The 21407-nt window shown below is 44.9% G+C and overlaps 2 protein-coding genes across 3 annotated transcripts; both read left to right on the top strand.

Moving 5' to 3' along the window:
• Positions 1–9270: 9270 nt before the first annotated feature.
• Positions 9271–14837, top strand: LOC124651832. 2 transcript variants are annotated; one of them, XM_047190862.1, is made up of 7 exons: positions 9271–9624; positions 12731–12799; positions 12909–12973; positions 13666–13714; positions 13795–13901; positions 14242–14321; positions 14405–14837. In XM_047190862.1, the coding sequence occupies exons 2-7, from the start codon at positions 12751–12753 to the stop codon at positions 14694–14696; spliced, it is 642 nt and encodes a 213-aa protein (XP_047046818.1). In that variant the 5' UTR covers positions 9271–9624; positions 12731–12750; the 3' UTR covers positions 14697–14837. The 2 variants fall into 2 exon arrangements, with proteins under 2 accessions (XP_047046818.1, XP_047046819.1); XM_047190863.1 differs by lacking the exon at positions 9271–9624 and having other exon boundaries at positions 12751–12799; positions 13629–13714.
• Positions 14838–17914: 3077 nt separating this feature from the next.
• On the top strand, positions 17915–21080 carry LOC124656374. Its single transcript, XM_047195132.1, has 3 exons — positions 17915–18427; positions 18739–19066; positions 21040–21080. Exons 1-3 carry the CDS (start codon positions 17915–17917, stop codon positions 21078–21080), a joined length of 882 nt encoding a protein of 293 aa, XP_047051088.1.
• Positions 21081–21407: the final 327 nt, after the last annotated feature.

Genomic DNA, 21407 nt, shown 5'->3' with positions numbered 1-21407 from the left:
CCATCAACTCGGCCCAGCCCACGAACAAACAGCCCACCTTACCGTTTCGGTAGAGAGAAGAAAAGGGGCTTCGTTCTCCTTCCCGGTGACGACAGCTCGACGGAGGAGCCTCTGCCACCTCCTCGACAAGGATAAGGACGCCGCCGGACGCCACTCGCCACTCCAGAGTCGAGATGAACTTCATCTGCATCCGCTGCCAGTCAGAGCATCAAGATTCCCGCACAGAAACCCTAACAGAGAGCACCGCCGTATCTGGACCGCTCGTCGCCGACGCTCGTCGTCGTTTCCGACCACCTCCAGCCCTATAAAGACCACCAAGAGGATCGCCGTGCTCCTCTTGTTCATCTCACCACTCAAATCCCTCGCATTCGCTCTCTATCACCCAATCTCTTCCACAACACATCGCCGGAGTTCATCACGTTGTCGTCGATGGAGGCCACCCCGGCGTCTATCAAGTGGATGGCTAGAAGCGCACGAGTTCGCTGATCATTCTGGTAGAAGGAATCGAGAAGGAGCTTCACCAATCAAGCTAATTTTGGAATTTCCTTCCACGGAAGTTCGTCGGAATCCACGACGCCGTGCTCGTCTCCGACCATCTCAAGCCTCGCCGAGGATCTCATCATCTTCCTGGTGAGCTTGCGCATCTTCCGAACCCATTCGTCCTCCCTAGCATCATCTGTAGCTCGCGTTTGATTCCTCGCCGGAGAGCACCGCCACAAGCCATTGTTTCCGACGAAGCTCCGATGAGTCCCCGCACAAACCATCACCACCAATATCTTTGTTTCGTCGCCCTCGTTCAAATATGCCTAGCCGCGCATCTCAGGGAGCCAGAAATCGGCGGCGCCGTCCTCGTCTGGTCGCCGGCGTCAAGCCGACGGCGAGAGGGACGTTTCCCCGCCACGTCAGAAGCTTTGACTGGTCTTCTGCCCGCGTGGCAGTTGACTGGTCAAAGGTCCCACTGGTCGGTGTCCTCGGCTAGGAGTGAACCGGTATGTGTAGTATTTTCGTTTAATTTCAAATTCCAGTAAAATACTGAAACTTTGCAAAATTATATAAAATCCATTTCAACTCAGAAAATTACGAATAATATATCAAAATGCTCACAAAAATAAAATATATCCAAATAAAATATAAAACAAAAATGTGTGACAAAATAAAAATCCATTTATTTTTAACCTTATTAAATATGCCATTTCAATTATTTAAAATACCATTTGAAACCAATAATTAGTGAAATTTAAAAATTAAATTTTAACTATTCAGTAACTAAGTAAAATGTTAAAATTAATTTTATTTATCATATTTGCATTAACTTAATTATTAGTGGTAATTCATAAACCCTAATTTGCAAATTACCATTTACCATTTTCTTTAAATAGTAATAACTCAAGAAAATATTAAAAGCCAACATTATTTTGGTAGCCCAACAATTGTTTACTTAAACATATTAAGTCAACAAGCTAAATACTTTAAACCTAATAACAATTATTAAACCCTGATTCTTAATTAAACTTAAATAAGAATTACTCTAATTATTAAATCTTGTGAAAATTAACAAAATGTCAAATCATTATTAATTTTGTTTCAAAGTAATTAGTTACCACACCTATATTGCCAATCATAATTTTAGGAGTTGTACCATAATTTAGAAACCCTAGTTCCAATTTAAGTAAGACCTTGATCCCATTATTTCATGTGATCATTCCACCTTAGGAACAATGCTAAAACCCTAGTTATGTGTCACATGTGATTATGAGAGATTTACTTGACATATAGAACCCTAATAAGCAACAATTGAATGCATTCTTATGATCCACTAGCATAAAACCAAGTCACATGAGATTATCATTTCATGTTCCTATTCTTAATTAAAACCTATATGATCCACTAATGTCACAAAGGTATAAACCCTAGCTTGTTAATATGTTAGCACCACTGATCACCATACCAGACCATTAAGATAAACCTCAATTATAAAAACCCTAGTAGAATCATGATGATAAACCCTAGTACCAACCTTATGTAGCAATACACAAGACATGCTCCTATTCAACTAAACCCTACTTAGGAAATGACAAGCCTCTTAGCTTAGAAACCATTAGAGATTATTTAGTAAAGCAAATGTGAAGCCATAGTAAACCCAATAGCAAATCTATAGAACCATCTTGATAACCATCCTTTGATATGATGTATATGGGAAACCATGGTAATAACCCTACCAATATTTGCTACATATAAACCCATTCTAGTTAAGAAACAACTAGTTCCTATTAGTGAAACTAAATGAACCCAATAGTAAACCCTAGAGTTACATAGCTCCTATGTATAGTAGTTCATATTCTTATTTAATCTGTTCTTCAAAAGTTATTCTTTTGAAGTACAAATGTCAATCAAACCATAGAAGCCATAGTTCTTATTTGAAATACTTCTTAATTCTTAAACAACATGTTCTTCAAAAGTTATTCTTTTGAAGTATAGTACGAGTAATCATCAACCATGTTCTGCAGAACTTAAAATTGACAACTGTTCTTACATATTATTCCACCACTATTATTTATGTGTATGATTGTTATGATGTCTTATATCACTTGGTTATGATGCTAATATAACCAAACCCTAATAAGAACCTTGTTTGAGAACCATTCTAAAAGTGCAACCAACCCTAAAGAAATCTTTACAACTCATACATCATAAATCATCGAGGTTAGGTTACGCTCGGGACGATTGCATCTCATACTATGCATTATAGCATCTTTGCCAGTTCTTTAAACATTGTCCTTACCGGACGATGATGGTATTTCAGAATTTGGAATTATCACGTATCGAAGCTTTTGCCTGCATAATCTTGCAGTCAAGAAAGGCAAGTTCATCGCTTGCTCATGTCATTTGATTATTTGTATCAAACTATATGCAAAGTACTATACTTATCACTCATGCATTGAAAAGCAAAGTATTATTTTACAATTATGAATATGACTATATGGTGGGCAATGGAACCATGGTATGTGTTGATATGGTGGAGGTTCCATTACATGGGTTATATCACCCTAGGATTAATTACCAATGCCGTCCAGTGATTCTAGCGCCGTACAAACCGCGTTGACCATGAGATCTATAATGGCCTGCGGGAAGCCAGCCGTATCTTTTCCCTTCTGCACGCCAACGGATTGGTAGAGCCGGTGGGGTGTTGGAGGCACTGCCGCAATAGGTTGGGATATCCTTTTAAATCCCCATCCATTAGTGATGTTAAGCTCTACGATCTATGATGGATTGTCCGGAGTACACCGTGAGTAAAGCCGTATTATCGGGAGAAGTCTACTAGGGGTGTACGGTTGGACAAAAGGGTGGGTTTGCAGTCGCGGAGAAGGCGGTGTGGGCTTGGATCTTACGCCTGGCCTCACACCAAAGGAAGTGTGGACGGAATCTCGAGCCCGGTTGGCAACAAGGATAAGGTCTCTTATGGGAAAAGTAACGCACCTCTGCAGAGGATACTGAATTGTGACTGTCACTCCCTGTTCGGGAAGGGACTGCGAACGCAGCAGGAAAGGAACTCCACGAAGTTCTGTTCAACTCCGTGAAGACCGACGGGCATAGTTTTCGGAATAAAATAAACCTTTTGAAGAAATGATTACAAAAACTTGCATTGGCCTATGACTTTCTGGTCTATGGCTGTAGCTAGTGCATGATACACATATTTCCTAATATGAACTTGCTGAGTACGCTCGTACTCATTCTATCTCGTTTGAACCCCCTTCTTAGATCAAGGCACCGAAGGAGAAACTACCGTGGAACTCGAAGACAAAGAAGTCAACTGCAACAAGATGAAGAATCCAATCAAAGAAGTCAAGGGAGTCAACATCTGCATCAGCTATACTGGAAACCTAGACTAGTGATAGAAGGGAACATTTCCCTAATCCTAGCACCTAAGTAGCTAGTTTTCTATAGCAAGCCAAGTAGCTCTTAAACTTGAGTTAGCAATAAGATAGACTACGAGTCGTTCTTCTGAAGCTTTATTTGAAGTTTTACCTCACTGTAAAGTAGGAGGTTGTGTTGATCTTATGTAAACAGCTCGTGTGTACTTCTATAGACATACCTTGGACTCGCATATGTTTCTGTTGTACCACTCTGAGAGATGTAATATGAGTGGAACGGTGTTTCACTTGTGTTATGTCAACGACTTGTGTACTACACCATGCAGTGGTACGCTGGGTCATCATAGATTGGATGGTCAGGATCTTTTCAATGACGACCACTAAAGTGCATTGAGTGTCAAATGATCAACTCCCATTTAATAGTAAAGACTATTAAATGGGAGTTGGTCATTTGACACTCAACGCACTTTGGTGGTCGTCATTGGGAGCATCATGTCCGTCCAATCAATCTCATGGCCTCCGCTTTGTCCGATCTAAATTCACATCGAGTTGCCTCTGTCACCGCATAACAAATTATGGTATCATCAATCACGTTATCAATTAATTTGGAAACAATCTCAAATGAATGTCAATTTATTACTAGGAAACAATATGCAAAGTTAAATGTGCCCAATTAATTAGGGGTCTATTTCTATCTATGGTCCGCATGCAATAGGAAAGGGAGAAATTGTTTGCAATTAATTTGGGATCCATTTCTATCAACGATGGCCGCATGCAACAGGAAAGGGAGATTTTTTTGCAATTAATTAGGAATTCATTTCTACTATGTATGACGGCCGCATGCAATAGGAAAGGGAGAATTTTTTTTTGTCTCTGACTCTCCATCTCATTCCATAAAATATATCCTAGGAAAGAGAGGAGCAGAGGCGTCGTCGCCCAAGTTTTTCTCGCCTTTAATCTCGCTGCAACGCATACATGGACCTACTCACCTGGGTGCTCGCCAATGCCGTCAGCGACTGTGTGGGTCCACAACACCGATTACTTCGTGACAGACGACATGAGGAGAGTTGTCGTCGATTTGCTCCCCTCTGTGCTCGGCGACGAGTGGAGGTGTATCGGGTTGTCTCCTACAAAGACAAGGCCACACTCCATGACAGCGGCCCCGACTGGTTATTCGGTAACTTGTAATCGCTCCTCGCACCTTGCATGCTTGCCATTATTTGTGAAATAGGTTCCTCGTATTATACGAGTATATCTAGGACTTGTGGGCGTTTCGCAATGAACTGGATCCTCATGAAAAATAGTGTGTTTTTTTGCTGGGAAGAAAATGTGCATCTGAAAGCACTTGTAATATCAACCAATCTGGAATTCGGCTGTGGAAAAAATGTTCTACATTGTCCCTACGAGGATCTTGTTTTTTTAGAACCTATGAGGATCTTGTTTTGTTGTACGAAGACGCCTTAAAGGATCTATTGGAATGGTCTCGGATGCTTTTGGCACCACCCTACTGGCAGGTATATAAGGACTATTGCCACGAAAAATGTTTTTGGCTCGCGAGCTCGAGTGCTCTCGCCATTTAAAAAATAAAATATATTTTTACAAGTTACTTAAAAATCTGAAAATAATTTTGTCAAGTTACTGGGATAAAAAGAATGATTTTTTTTAAACAGGATCATTGGTGCCCATTGGGTCTTTACAACTGAACGCTATGTAATTTTGAGAAGAAAATCCCATACGACCTGGGTCGTACATGCCAGATTCGTGGACGACCTCCCACATTTGACGTGTGGCAATCCGAATATCGAAAGAGTCAACCATTTTATTCCCATTTACCAAATCGCACATCTCGATGCCGCCGGGACACTCCTCGACGCCGCTAGAGGTCTTATGCTTGTTCTGCCACTGCATCCCTGCGGTCACTCCTCTCTGCCGGTTTTCACGACCGTGCTTATCGGTGTATCCACTGGCGCTCGCTGCACTCCCCCGCGTACATGGCGACGCTCGGCTGCAGATCCACCAGTGCTTGTATTCTCCCCAGTGTTCTCGGACAGCTTCTTGTCTGCCCAGCAGTGCAACTACGCTGCTTCGCGAACCACATGCCTTCCACCACGGCCGCCCTCCTCGACGTCGTCAGTCGCGACACCACCAGTAGACCGCACTATCTGCTTGCCATAGATTGCAAGGGAAACCAATGCGGACTGCTACACCGGGACAGAGCTTCCTGGCGCTACGGTAGGGGAGAGCAGCTTGGATGCCTCCCTCGCGGGTGGTTGCGCCGGCGCAACAGGCAGGACAGGAAAGTCGTGGGGGAGACAATCAAAATTTAGGGGTGAGGTGCTCTGAGATTCATATTTACAGGTGTCATGTGGGGGATGTTCATTTCGTGTCAAGATAAGTATACACACATGTCACTCCGTCGGTCCATATTCACCATTGAGTCAAGCATTGAGTCCTGGAAGAATAAGCGGCAGCTAGCTATTAACTCAAAAGATGGACATCTAGATAACTTTATTGAGTATGGTAAAGTTCCTATTCATGTATTTTGCGAAGATATCTTCTTTTCTCCAATATTGTGTCCAAAAATATTTGTGAAGTATGTAAGTATTAACAAGGAAAATACGTAGATTTCATTGATTTACCAAAATATAAGGGCAATTAGATGCAAGGCGATAATGATGGGTAGCAATAATATTGAATATATGATTATAATTGCTTTGATCAATGTATGAGGCTCAAACTTATTAGACCGTAGCAACGCACGGGCATTCAACTAGTCACACTAATGCTTGAGAAAACTTACGAACACAAAAAAAGGAAACACGAGAAAAGTTAGGCACTACTATTGCCGTCAGCACTACCAAGAATGATTAACAACGAGATCTAGAATTGGCGACATGTATTAACAAACACCACATTTCCCACCTACCACCGCGTCCTCTGACATCTGCAAAACGCTGCGATGGTACCCCTTAGGGTGCAAAACGTCGCCCCCGACGGTACCTTTGAAGGTGCAAAACGTCGGCCCCGACTGCAGCTCCATCCAAACAAAAAATAAAGAGGAAAAAATCACGCAATTTTTTTTGCGCCTCCGACGAAGGCGGCTACACCACATACGACGACTACATCATCGACCACGACTACCTCGACCACGGCTACATCACGATTGGCTACCTCTACATTGACATCAAGGCTACGTCTACAATGACACATTGGCAACAACTCCAGTCGACAGCGTCCGCGTCGCCACTTGCGTCCACGACACTCCAGCTGTGACTGCAGGAGGGAAGAGAAGATACCAGAAGGGGACGCCGATGATGACAAGGAGAAGAGGACGGAAGCGCGGGACTTCAAATTCAGTCGCAATCGTCCGCTTCACTCCGGGGAATGTTAGAATACGTATAGGACATAGAGATAGACTAGGACTCTAGAGATAACATCTTGTACTCCAAGTATCCTCCCTCATGTACTTTTATATATACCCCATGAAGGTCACCGAAATAAACATGAAACAAATATTAGGCTTCTATACAACTTTGTACAGTCAATTGACACGATGACCTAGTGAAAATCCTTGATAAAATCAACTCCATGAAGAGGACTCCAATGCTCTTCCGGGCTAGCTTCGACCCGGAACTCATATTAGGGTTGTAGAGATTTTGAGTCTAATTGGAGCCACATTCGGCCATATATATACAAATACTAAACAGATCTTCTTGCTGCTGATAGCACAATTACCTAAATTTGGCACTTATGTGTCCTTTCATGTAAAACAATAAAAAAATGTCTCACGCCTGTTAAAAGGAAAGAAAATTTTCCATACCAAAACATAAAAGGTAGTCCCTCCGTTCCATAATGTAAAACATTTTGGCAAGCTATTTTAATTTATAAAAACATTCTATACTATGGAACAGTGATAACACCTTATTATTTTGTTTTTATGTACATAGTATAGATTCAAGTCCTTAGAATCATTTTAGATCGAGGTACAACATGAGGCCATGCTCGACTTGTTTCTTCGATTCGATGTTGTCTCGAATTAAAATTCGAGTCAATCTCAAGTGGATATTCTTCGAGCCTACATTTGGTGGCAAAATGGACAAACATACCTTGGACAAAAGTTATTCAAAAAATGAACCATGAACAAAAGTATTCCACCGTGCTAACTCTGTTGGGTAGCGCCTTTCCCATCCGCGCTATGCTAGTCAGTGTAGCGCATGTATTATTGGCGCTACACATCCTACCAACGTGGCGTGTCGGGTCTAGCCAGGGCCCCACACTGGTCATGTAGCTCCGCTCTCTACTGAGCTACACACAATAATATAGCGTCGGTCGCATAGACGTTACACACCAAGTTAGGGTTTTGCCAGCCCGACCCGACCCACCACCCCACTACCCCTCATTTCCCTGTCCAAGGAACAAATGAGCCCGAGGCTACCGGCCCCCCTCTCTCCTTCTCTCAAATCCCTCTCCTAAATTTCCCGAAACTAAAGGTTTTCTCTGTTGATTTTGACCCCCAAGTGCCTAGAGGTATTCTTTCCCTCTTCCCTTAATTTTTGCCTTTTGGAATAATCTTCAAATTTTGTTGGATTTGTCCAAATCTTGAAAATTCTAGCATTTTAATTAAACCCAACAAGCATGGTTTATTCTTGTTGCTTTGGCCAATGGTGGCCTTCTTAGTTTGCTATGAAGCATTATGTCTAAGATTTCTTATGTTAGGATTAGGGTTATTGTTATATTTGTAGGTTAGGCCTAGGGTGTGATTATGTGGCTAGGATTTTTGTGCGTGTCTTGCCATGAGTACTTACTGTTTACATTTACCTATGTGTTGTTGTAATTATTTTAGGGATGCCAATAATTGTTCATATTCATCACATGGATGCAAGGACACCTTTTTGAAAGGAAACATAGAGCCGAACCCAGATAAGTTTGGCTTAGTGTTTCAGTCTAGTCCTAACTTCGTTTTGGAACAAGTGAAGATTGATATGCATTGCAATGAACCAAATAATGTTATCGAGTTATGATATATCCGCCAAATAAAATCCATGAGCATAATCATCTCTTCATATCCATGTCCATATTTTTTAACCATGGTAACCATGTCCACTGGATCGGATATTCGTGAATATGGATAAAATAGCCATTTTTATTGGGCTTACACTTTTGGACACAAAGAAGAAGGCAGACAAACATAGGGGTGGAATCGAGCCGAGCCGAGCCGGCTCGAGGCTCGGCTCGAGGTAATTCGAGCCGAGCCCAGGCTTGGCTTGCTGCAGATGAGGGACTGAAAAGTGGGCTCGAGGCTCGGCTCGGAGGACTCGAGGCTTGGCTCGTACGGCTCACGAGCCATCCACCAAAATTAGATGGGGCGCATCTCTGGTCTGCTCGCGAGCGTGATTCCCCTCCGAGTTGTCTCGGTCCCGTGCTCCTTCTGGCGATAGGGTTGGAGAGCGACGCCGCGCCGCCATCCTCGCCGGACTCCACCAGTAACTCCGGCCGCCGCCGCCTTCTTCTCCTCCTCCAACGGATCCGCCTGACCATCTGCTCCGATCCTCACCTAGGACGCGCGAGCCTAGGGTTAGCGGCGGGTGCCGCCCGGCCCGCCCATCGCCTGACTCGGCCCTCCGCCTGTCGTCCCTCCACCTGAACCAGGCTGCTGCTCTCCTTCACGCTCACGGCCGAGCCCAGCGACGCCAGCCTCAACCCTCACTTTAAACTTCTTCTCCGGATCTCCTCCAGTTCTTCAAATTTTCTAGTAAGCTTCTGCAATGGTTTTTATTTTGGTAATGGTAATTAGTATTAGAACATATTGCTGTAGATCGATGGTTCTACTTGTAATTGCTGCATCCTGATTGATATTTGTAGTTATTTCTTATCTCCACCGCTGGTTGAATTGATGCAGCCCCTTTGCATATCTCCTCCACTGAAAATACAACTTAGACGGACAAACAGACCCTCATAGGTCAGACCATCGGAATCCTATGGAAACACCCGCGCGCGCAATATTTACTCATGCACAGATGGTTCTGATATAGTACAATCTCTGCGAACAATAAGGCAATTTTGAACAGTGCACCATACTGAACCAAGAGCACATGCTTGCTTACAGGATATGACAGGGAAACATCGGTTCTTGAGTTTCAGTACATGTGCAAGCATAGGAGTTGTACGCAGAATCCTAATGGTGGCTATGGGATCTAGGAGCTAGCTCGTGCATATCCATGGATGGAGGCAAGTTCCCTGCACCTCCCGTCCACCGCCACCGTTTACCCTCCCGCCGCCGTCTGCCCGCGATTTAGGGTTTGGACCGAGAGGGTAGGGGGGGGGGCGTCAGGGGGAATAGGGGCGGGGATGGTAGGGCCTGGATGAGGGAAGCCATGGGAGAGGGAGGGAGACGGGGAGGGAGGTGAACCTTGGAGCGCCGCCGTCGGGGTTGCTACCGCCGGGAGGGGCTCGCTCGCGTGGAAAGGATGGCTTCCCTCTATTCGCTCGAGCTCTTTTTTTTTCGAGGGATATTTCGCTCGAGCTAACAGCCGCGCGCGCGGGTGTTTCCATAGGATTCCGATGGTCTGACCTATGAGGGTCTGTTTGTCTAGGGGTGGACTTGAAGCTCGAGGCTCGAGGCTCGGCTCCGGCTCGACAACGCTTGGCTCGGGCTCGACTCGGCTCGAAGATGGGGCAAGCCAAGCTTAAACCTTCCAATCAAGGCTCGAGGCTCGACAAGCCCGCTCGATGAAGCTTGCAAGCCGGCTCGAAGGCTCGATGTAATTTAAAAATTCGCCATAACCTATGATAAAAACGTAGAATTTCATAAGTATAAACAACAATATAGTATGAATACATCCAAAATATAGTCTAACAAGTTTCACAAAGTAGCATACATGACAAGTTCTCGCCACACAAATGCATGCACTTAGTCCGATATAGTGTCATACATTACAAACACATACACTTAGTTCAACAACTCTGAATAGAACAAATAAAACATTAGTCATAGCTCAATGAAATGACAAGTGTAAACATGAACTTCAATGACAAAAGAACCACCGCTCCATTATTTTATCTTCCACGACCCTCGTTGCCATCCCTTGTCATTACATGTAGATTCAGTTTTGTTGTTGTACAAAATATTGCAGCAACTAAAGAGACCAAAAATAGCACTACAAACTCGGTTTCTCTTCAATTTTGATGATGTAGAAAACGTCCAGCTTCAAGTCCACCCCTAGACAAACAGACCCTCATAGGTCAGACCATCGGAATCCTATGGAAACACCCGCGCGCGCGGCTGTTAGCTCGAGCGAAATATCCCTCGAAAAAAAAAGAGCTCGAGCGAATAGAGGGAAGCCATCCTTTCCACGCGAGCGAGCCCCTCCCGGCGGCAGCAACCCCGACGGCGGCGCTCCAAGGTTCACCTCCCTCCCCGTCTCCCTCCCTCTCCCATGGCTTCCCTCATCCAGGCCCTACCATCCCCGCCCCTATTCCCCCGACGCCCCCCCCCTACCCTCTCGGTCCAAACCCTAAATCGCGGGCAGACGGCGGCGGGAGGGTAAACGGTGGCGGCGGACGGGAGGTGCAGGGAACTTGCCTCCATCCATGGATATGCACGAGCTAGCTCCTAGATCCCATAGCCACCATTAGGATTCTGCGTACAACTCCTATGCTTGCACATGTACTGAAACTCAAGAACCGATGTTTCCCTGTCATATCCTGTAAGCAAGCATGTGCTCTTGGTTCAGTATGGTGCACTGTTCAAAATTGCCTTATTGTTCGCAAAGATTGTACTATATCAGAACCATCTGTGCATGAGTAAATATTGCTGAGACTAAATCTTCCTTTTCTTATATATTTATTGCCTTAGTGGACAAGCATCCCTCTCTAATGCATAGACCTAGGTGTGCAATAAGCAAGCGGTAAGTTTCCATCTGATTACCCGCAATATCTGATGGGAACCTTGGTTCTTGCTTTCTTTGCCGCATGCTGCGTGATGTGGTCTATTTTACCTTGTAAGTTGTAACTCCTTATGCTGGCAAGAAAGCATTTAAATCTTGATATTATTTGATGTTCCACTTCAAGATTATTGTGTAGCACTTCTTTTTTATGTTTAACATTTATTTCCTTGCTCAGTTTTCATAAGAAACAGTTTTGAAGAATGGTACATTCAAAATAAGCAGACCACAAATAAGTCCATGGCTATTACAGACGTCGTGCTATACCCTACACAATAAGCTCAATCTTTCAAACCATTCAAACATGATACGAACTCGTGTGGACCGTTAAGCTTAAGCTGGCCCTCATGCACAAGCAGAACGAGCTATTCTTTTTCTGGTCACATGAGGTTCATGTGACAAAATTGGGCTGGTTGGCATCTTTAACAAACATCCTGAAACACATGCACGTATTATATCATATGAAATTCTCTGGCTAACTGGCTTGTTAAGAACTGAGGTCACTGAATTGTGCATCACTGTTGGATGTATCCCCTACACTTCTCCAGGCGTAGTACTCACTAGAAATGTTTGTTACTTGCCCAAAATGCAAAGGATGTGCAGTAAAGGTTCTTCCTGTGTACATATATATCATTGTATCAGATAGAACAAGTACTGCACAAGAGCAGTTCTAGTACTACTAGGATCGGTTGTACATTATTTGTCTTTAGACAATCGTTTTTATTTCTTTGGTTCCGATAAGATTACTATGTTAGCAACTAGTTGGACCTGTTGAGTCATAGCAGTTTTGATTTACTATTATCAACCAGTTTATCGATCTGTTGAGAAAAACTTTGGCAAAACCCTTTTTACCACTATTTGGAAAATCGGAATAAAGGAATATGTGTATCTGATGATGGTTCTGGATCTACATAGGGCCCAGCTGAGTTTTCGACATGTCTGGACGTGAGGTCCGTGAGTACACCAATCTCACTGATCCTAAAGGTTGATGATTCCTCACTATAGTTTCCCACAAGTTCTTACCCTTTTGTTTGTTAGGCATTTTAATTGGGTTAAGTTTGACGATTTTTGTGTCTGTGGCTTACATCCGCAGATAGGAAGTTGGGGAAGGGAAAGATCGACGATGAAGACGTCACCTTCCAGCGCATGGTTGCAAAGGTTAACCGGATTGTATTGTTACTGCTACTGCATTTTGATTTATGTCTAAGCACGTTGAGAAGAATATCTGCCCAAGATGTGAATATATTGAATCTTACAGTTAATTAGGGCCACTTTTCTGGTTAATATATTGTATTTTAAGAGAAGTTAGTTTTAGCTACCGAAACATATGTCAAAATTCAGCATAAATAGAGAGGTTAAACTCCGCAGATTAACTTTGATCTATGAATGAATGAATTTGCTATGTTTTGAATTTATATGGTTTCAATCTGGCGTAGTGACGATTGTTCTCGGGTGGTGATTCACTTCTTCACATGCTGCTGTGCTTAGAATATGCATTATATATGGATTGGTGCTACAGATATAGAGTAGTACAGTTCAATGGAGTTGCAATTAGTAACAAATGTAATTTACTTATGAGCTGAACTTCACAATATACTGTATACCGTGATATATCATCCAATGTGCGCAGAAATATTTAGAGGGTTGCCTTAGGTTGAGGTTACATATATTCTCTGTTGAGGTCAGTGGTTTGTTGGTAGAATGGCATTTAGCTGTGGCAGTGAAATAACACATCATTTCTTGAAAGCACGATTCCTTACTAGTGTTACCAGTTGGCTTCTACACATCATGTTCTGATAACATGCCCTCACAGAAATTTTGGCTCTCTACTGGGCGGTTGATGCCAACAGATGCAGGATGTTGCTGGTGAGAGGGGAGGGTACCTTCATGGACGAGGAGGTATTTCATCCTTCTTTTGAGGAAGACTTCAGGCTGGCTGCTTCTTAACCCTTACTTTGTGTTACTCCTATGTTCTTCAGCATTGGACAGTGATGATTTGCTTTACCTTAAAGAGCAAATGGAGGCTGAGGAAGATGCAGAGCGTCTTCTTCGCCGTACAGAGAAGCGGGCATTCGCTGCTTTTAAGATATCCTCTTTCTAATGAAACATCATAGCTTTGCATTTTATTAATTACTATTTGATCAATATGGTCCAAGAGGTCTTGTAGCTCCTGCTATGTCAATTTGCTGTTGCACACACATTTATTATTTAATTTCCTTTTCATTAAGCGGAGTAGCACAGTAGAGAGATGCCTTGCCAGGGATAGATTCTTATTCAACTTATTTTGCAATTTTCCACATGTTTATTATGTAATTTTTTTTATTTGTTGGGATAGCAGAACAGAGAAACATGCCTACCCAGTGGTGGTTTCTCATTTAGATGTGTGTATGTTATAGTCAGTTTGATTTCTTTAACCCTAGCCTTACAAAGCAGCAGTTTTAGCTGATTCTACACCTGCTATACCCGCGGCTCTTTGTGTCGATGCTAGACCAAAAAGTGATATAAGGTAAGCTTCTAAGCTGTGTGCAACAATCATTTTGTTTCCATCCACTACACCTTTTCTTATGATGGTATATACCTAACTGGCAGGCAACGTGATCTCTTGAAGAATATTGTTGGGATCAAACCAAAGCGACCCAAAGTTGGCAGCCCATTGCAAGCAGCAGAGAGCGATATGCCTAAGCAGAACCAAGAAGTTTCTGCCAGCAAAATCCCCTCATGTCAGAATCAACCACTTGGTGAACGTGAGAAAGAATCATCGCATGGGCCAGTCAGTTGTGTGCAGCCTGTGTCGAAACCAGCTGAAGCAACAGAGGCTAGGACACAGAATGTATCTGGAAGCTTACTTGGTCTGGCGTATGATAGCTCAGACGAAGAATAAGCAGTGGTGTAGGGGACATCATTGTAGACTCTGTTGTGTTAGTTTTTCTTTTGTGGCACCGTTGCTAGATTATGTTCTTGTGTCAGGACAATGAAGAACCTTTTCTGGCTACTCCAATATATTCATCTCTAATTCGCCAAACTCATGATTTCCTTATTTTCTCTGGAATGTTTCCATGTGCTGAAATCAAGCCCGAGTTACTGAACTAGGCTAAATATCTGGAGGTATGGCGAGCAGCGCATCCTCTATTAGTGTTACTCTAGTTATTGTGAAACAATGTATGGTGTAATGATGTGACTGTTCTACGCCTGTTGATTTTGTGACCAAAACATGTCGATATGCATGTTCTTGAGGAGAAGCAAACCAACAATTTTATGACCTGTAGTAATTTCTGTAGATCGGCCAGAAGTGAAATTCAAAGATGACATTAGCAGACAGTAGTGCTCGTTTTCCTGGGAACCTGAAGAACTGAAATTGAACATTCATGTACATACACAGTGAGATCTCATGATCAATGATCATAGCGTGAGCAAATATTCTTGAGTATGCGCGCTTAGGAATTTCAACAGGAGTAGAACTCCTCCAGCGTGAAGATCGGCCGCTCCAGGAGCTCCATAAATTTCTCGTGCATGATCAATACACAGGTGCGTGAACAGTGAATCGCATATACACTTTGAATCTGACAAACTCTTCGAGAAGCTCTTATTCACCGCTGCAGCACATGTGTCCGTTAACGCTGCTGTCAAACAAACCGTTGGTGGTATCGTGAACGTCTTTGCGTCGGAGTAGCCCTGCAAAGTGGGGATGGCCACTCTGGTTGGAAATACAATCGATGAATTTGATTGAGGAAAGTTATTGTAGGCCCTACAAAGTTATGAACATGCATTCTATGGAAGATGAGAAATGGTTTTGCACTCCTGTACATTTACCTGGACACGCGTCCGTCGAGCTGGACAATGCTCCGCTCGGAGACGATTATGACGATAACATTGAGGACTACGAGAATAGCGTATTCGGCACGGGAAACGACACCGACGATGAGAGCGAGGAGATGCCGCCAAGCCAAAAAGATGTTGCGGTGTTGATCGATCGGGCTGCGCTGCCGCTGCCAAAGGTGAAAACGGTGAGAACTGCCAACTACACCGAGATCGAGGACGAGACATATATCAAGGCTTGGGAGTTGGTCTTGCTCGATGCCGTGACCGACATCGATCAACCAGGGAAGCGGTATTGGCAAAGGATCGAAGACATGTTCTTTCAAAACATGTCACGCCTCACAATGACACCGCCACGCTCGGCGTTGTGATGTTATCAAGAATGCTTGCAGCCGATGAACCGGTTGCATCGGGCAAGTGAGGAATGCCCCTCCTAGTGGCAGTACTATTGATGATTGGGTTAGTTTGTATCCACGCATTCTTCACTTGCATATGCATTGTTTGCTTGTTGCAACACATATTCCTATCCATTCTTTGCTTGTGCATTGTAGGAGAGAATTGCAATGGGTAGGTATAGGCAAATGCCGGCTTCAAAAGGAAGACCATTCTTTCTCATGCATTGCTTTTAGTTGCTAGAACATAGTGACAAGTGGAAGTTGAGGGAGCAAGAAGCACCGCCGCTGAAAGGGGCATTAGTCCAACTGGACGATACTGAGGATGATGTGCTCTTGGCCAAGGCGAAGAACAAGGGAAGACCCATTGGTAACAAGAGTGCCAACGAGAAGATTAGGAAGCAAGCGGATGCACAAGGTTTGAGGGACAAGATTGAATAAATGATGAAATCTAAGAAGAAGTTGCTGAACAAGACTTTGGAGACTAAATTGATGAAATGACGGAGATGAGAAGCCAAGAGAAGAAAGCCAAGTGTGAGCTACTTCACGAAGATGAGAAGTTCAACTCCGTCGTCGAGGAGAGAAGAGCTAGTGCGGACGAGAAGCGCGCCATAGCGGAGGAAAAACAAATCATGATGATGGATCCATCCAACATAGTTGTCTACACAAGAGAATGGTCGGAGCATTCGAGGATGAAGATCTTGCAAAGGAGGAGGGCAGCGGCAACGGCAAATGGTGCCGGTGGTGTTCAAGCTTCGGCTATCCATGGTGGTGCTCATGCTTCCGCTAACGGTGGTGGTGGTGGTGGAGGTGCTGACTGATCCTTCATCCATTCGACACGGTTACTTCTTCTTTTGGTGTGCTTCATAGTTGTACGACGTGGTAAACTGCTAATCGCATGGTTAGACGATGAATTTGGCTGTTTAAACCATTGCATATTTGCCGCACATTTGTGAAATGTCGATGAAACTATGCAAAAAAAACCCTTATTTGCAGTTCAGTTTTAACTTTCGATGCGATTTTGCGCAGACCAGACCTCACATAAGCGAGTGGTAGAACCGCATATTTGCGGTTTGAGGGGCCTGCTAGAGATGCTTAAAACTGTACAGTACTTTTCAACAAGTAAACTGAAGGATTATTCCTGAACAAACAGACACACACAGACACCACCCGTACAGGCAGCAACCACAATACGCGCCGCCATTCAACAGGTCGGACACGCAGCGTTGCAACAAGCGAGCATCATAGCATAGCAACACAACAGCCACAGCCACACCAGGTGGATGGAACCACTAGCGAGCAACAGCAAGGAGGGAGGAGGAACTAGCGGTATCGCTGGATCTGGTGGTGGTCCGTTCGCCCCTCGCCGTCGTCTCGCTGGTGCCGGCGGGCGTGCGGCACGCTGGAGCAGGCAAGGAGACGGAGCAATGCCGCCGGACGCTTGCGCCTCCACGCCGTCGCGCCGGTGCAGGGCACGAGAGACTCGCTGGCTCTGGGTAGGCGAAGGAGCTGCGGCGGCCGACCGGCCGCCGCCGCCGCGCGTCGTTGGGAATCAATCGGGGATAGAAGGAACACTTGTGGGCCTGTGGCTGTGGAATAGAGAAAGAAGACCGCGGCCGGGCCCGTGGGCCGGGCCGAGAAAACGGCCCGCAGGCCCACCTCGTTCCAAAGGCGACGGCAGAGCTCCCAGCCAGCGACGGAGTGTCCCGTCGCGCACCTTGAAATACCCCGCCTTGGCGCCCGAGCGTAACCGTCTCTCTCAACCAACACCGCCTTGCCTCTCCGCCTCTCCTCTCTCCGCCTCGCCGGAGCGCCAGCAAACCAACAGCTCATCACCACCCCACTTCCCCCCTCTCCACCTGCGCCAGCGGCGGCCGGCGGCCGGCGGCCGATGGAGCACTTCCCCGACGGGCACCACGTGTGGCTGCGGAGCCGCGCGCTCGGCACCTACCTGCACGCCGACACCGACGGGCAGGGCGTCTCGCTCCGCGACAGCCGCGCGTCGCTCAACGCGGCGTGGGCGGTGCAGCACGTCCACCACGGCTACGAGCTGTTCCTGCTCCTCCACGGCGCCGCCTACGGCCGCTACCTCGCCGCCACCAACACGCGCCCGCCGATCGAGATCCCAGGCTTCCGCGGCTGCCGCGTCGCGCAGCGCGGCTACGAGTCCCTCGAGGTGGGACCCATCATGTGGCAGGCCTTCGGGGTCGGGGTCCTCCCCGGGGACCACGACGTCCAGCTCCGCGGCGTCGACGGCCGCTACCTCCGCGCCAACGGGAGGCACCTCCCCTGGAACCACGGCGCCAGCGTCGACGAGTTCGACCACCTGAGCGACATGAGGCACTGGATCGTCGAGCCCATCCCCGCCAGGGAGGGCATGCCTGCCCTTCCAGGCCAGATCAGGGTGAGTTCGCCTTCGCCATGCCCGCTTCTCGAATTGCAACCTGCCTATCGATTGCGCGAAATTGTTTCTTGGATGTCGGTAATCTTGGTCCAAGCTTACCTGCGTGCTCTACTCACTCGTGCGAAGCCAATTCGTGGCTCTATTCTTGCTAAATTCGTGGTTCCTGGGAGCAGTTCCTGAACGATTTCCACCTCCGGATTTCCAGTTCTTGATTGCATTTGTGTCTTCGATTCGACCACGAAATTCCGATTACTACCCGTCTTCTTTCATCTCCTGAACATTTACCATGCTTCTTTGCGACTCAACTGCAGCCCAGCTTCCTCCAAAACCTCTCCAAGTTCGTCTTCGGCCGCGTGGTGGCAGCCGCAGACCGCAGAAGCACGCGGCTCATTCGGTTCGTGCGGGCGGACGACGACGGCTTCTACCCCGAGGAGGAGGAGCGCTGGGCCGAGATCCCGCTCACGGGGAGGTCCGTGCAGCACCTCAGGAACCAGTTGGCCCTCGGCGTCGCCTCCTTCGACATCATCATGTGCGTCCGAGCCGGACGCTACGGGAGGCTCACCCCACTCGTCGTCGACCTGCCCAGCGGCCGCAATGGCGACATCATCGAGATCGTCGTCTACATGGTCGGGACACCAGGTCAGAGCCCCTCTCGCTCTCTATGTATGTTCTCAACTCCCTAGTGATCTCATTTTCGCATGAAATACATGTTGCCATGTTGGCAGGCTTGATTGCATCTGTTGCTTAGTCTGACAAACAGTTTACTGAAACAGCTGTGGCCTGAAATTGTTGCTAGTCTGCTTCTGTTAGAAGTTTTGGGACATGTGTGAAACTGCTGTAGCCTCGTAGATAAGTAATAGTTGAATGGAAACAATAGGTATTTACAGTGTAACTTGTGGATTATAACGCTCTGTGCAGATGCTAAAAGATGCTCTGAGGCTACCTGTTTATTTATAAACCACATGTTTGGAGCAAACCTTGATATTGAACTTGTTGGTTTCATACTACTGATTTGATTCAGATAATTAGGTTCTGTCATTTGGTACAATTTGCCGCTTAAAACATTATTTATTGAGTAAACCTAGTAGAAATTATGGAACTACAAAAGGTAAAACAGTTGAGCGTCTCTCTTTCAGCCTGACAGACAAGTTGGTGATATCTGTTTAGTTTTAGCCTATTCTTACTTGTGTTGAATAACCTATGAACAAAATTCAGGTTCTATCATACAGTACTAAGTTGAAGATAGTTTATGCACATAATATTGTTTTTTAGGTTTTGTACATGAGCTGTATTCTTGGTATAGTTAAGAGTTTTTTTTTTATTTCAGCAAAACTGGTAGATTTACATCGTTGATCTGCTTCCTCTGATTATCTTTGGCGGGAATTACATATTGCTAGTCTTGAATTGGTTATGGGGAATGATGCTATTCTAGATATGTACTGGACTCTTATTTTCGTTGAGTACTAATCTGCCTGTTCTTGGAAAGAGTAGGTGCCTTGTGGATTTACCAGTCTCTGTACACATGCTTCAAATATTGATTAAAAAAACATTCCATAAGTTGTATAGTTTGACGAAGAGTTTACTGAAGTACCTGTGGCCTGAAACTGTTGCTAATCTGCTTCTGTTAAAACTTTTGGGACATGCCTGAAACTTCTGTAGCCTCGTAGATAAACCACATGTTTGGAGTAAACCTTGATATTGAACTTGTTGGTTTCATACTACTGCTTTGATTCAGATAGTTAGGTTCTGACATTTGCTACAATTTGGCGCTTAAAACATTATTTATTGTGTAAACCTAGTAGAAATTATGGAACTACAAAAGCTAAAGCAGTTGAGGCATCTCTCTTTCAGCCTGACAGGGAAGTTGATGGTATCTGTTTAATTTTAGCCTATTGTTACTTGTGTTGAATAACCTATGAACAAAATCCAGGTTCTACCCTACAGTACTAAGTTGAAGCAAGTTTATGCACATAATATTATTTTTAGGTTTTGTACATGAGCTGTATTCTTGGTATAGTTAAGAATTCTTTTGTTTCAGCAAAACTAGTGGATTTTGATTGTTGATCTCCTTCCTCTGATTATCTTTGGCGAAAAGTACATATTGGTGGTCTTGAATTGGTTATGCGGAATGATGTTATTCTAGATATGTGGAGTCTTATTTTCACGGAGTATTGATCTGATTGTTCTTGGAAAGAGTAGGTGCCTTGTGGATTTACCAGTCTCTGTACACATGCTTCAAATATTGATTTAAAAAAATTCCATAAGTCGCATAATCATGCCTGCACTACTGTCCTTGATTCAAACAATTCAGTTTGTTCATTTCGTACTGTTTACCGCTAGTGGGTGTTATGGAACCGACAAAACCAAAACAGTCCAGTCATCTCATCTTGCCATTGCTGAGAAGATACTAATTTTCTGTTAGAATGTGTGAACAAAATTCAACTTGTATCTTACAGTAGCACATAAAAGCTTAGTTTCTGCACATTATAACTGTTTTTGGGATTTGTCTTGCACTCTTGCTGACCTTGTTGCCAATTTCTTGTTTTGCAAATCTCTGAGATTTAGATAATTAATCTGTTGCTTACCTGACTCATTGTGTTTTTCTGATTCAGCCGCCAATGGGCTGCGACACCCGGATGTTGATGCAGAGTAGGGAAAGATCAGAGCAGGAGTCCTGATAGTTCGCCTCTTCAGATGTTTTGCTGCCTCGGACATAACAGACAACAGATCCAGACGCTTACTAGTGCATACAGATAGATAGATATAGGTTCAGAAAACTCAGCAGCTCCTGTGTTTCTTTTGCTAGCTAAACTTGATACGATCTCCTGATGGGAGGAACCTATCTGTCTTGGCCTCGCGGTTCAAAGATTCAGAACTGCTGAATTCGTTCAGCGCAATCGCTGAACATGTTTTTAGTGATACTGGTTGTAGTTGCTGCTGCATTGTTGCTCTTCTGACATCCATCAATGTGATGTGGTTG

Source organism: Lolium rigidum, chromosome 5 (genome assembly GCF_022539505.1).
Source record: "Lolium rigidum isolate FL_2022 chromosome 5, APGP_CSIRO_Lrig_0.1, whole genome shotgun sequence".
NCBI lineage: Eukaryota > Viridiplantae > Streptophyta > Magnoliopsida > Poales > Poaceae > Lolium > Lolium rigidum.
Note: the sequence above shows the minus strand (reverse complement) of the source record. Positions and strands in the feature narration are given on the sequence as shown.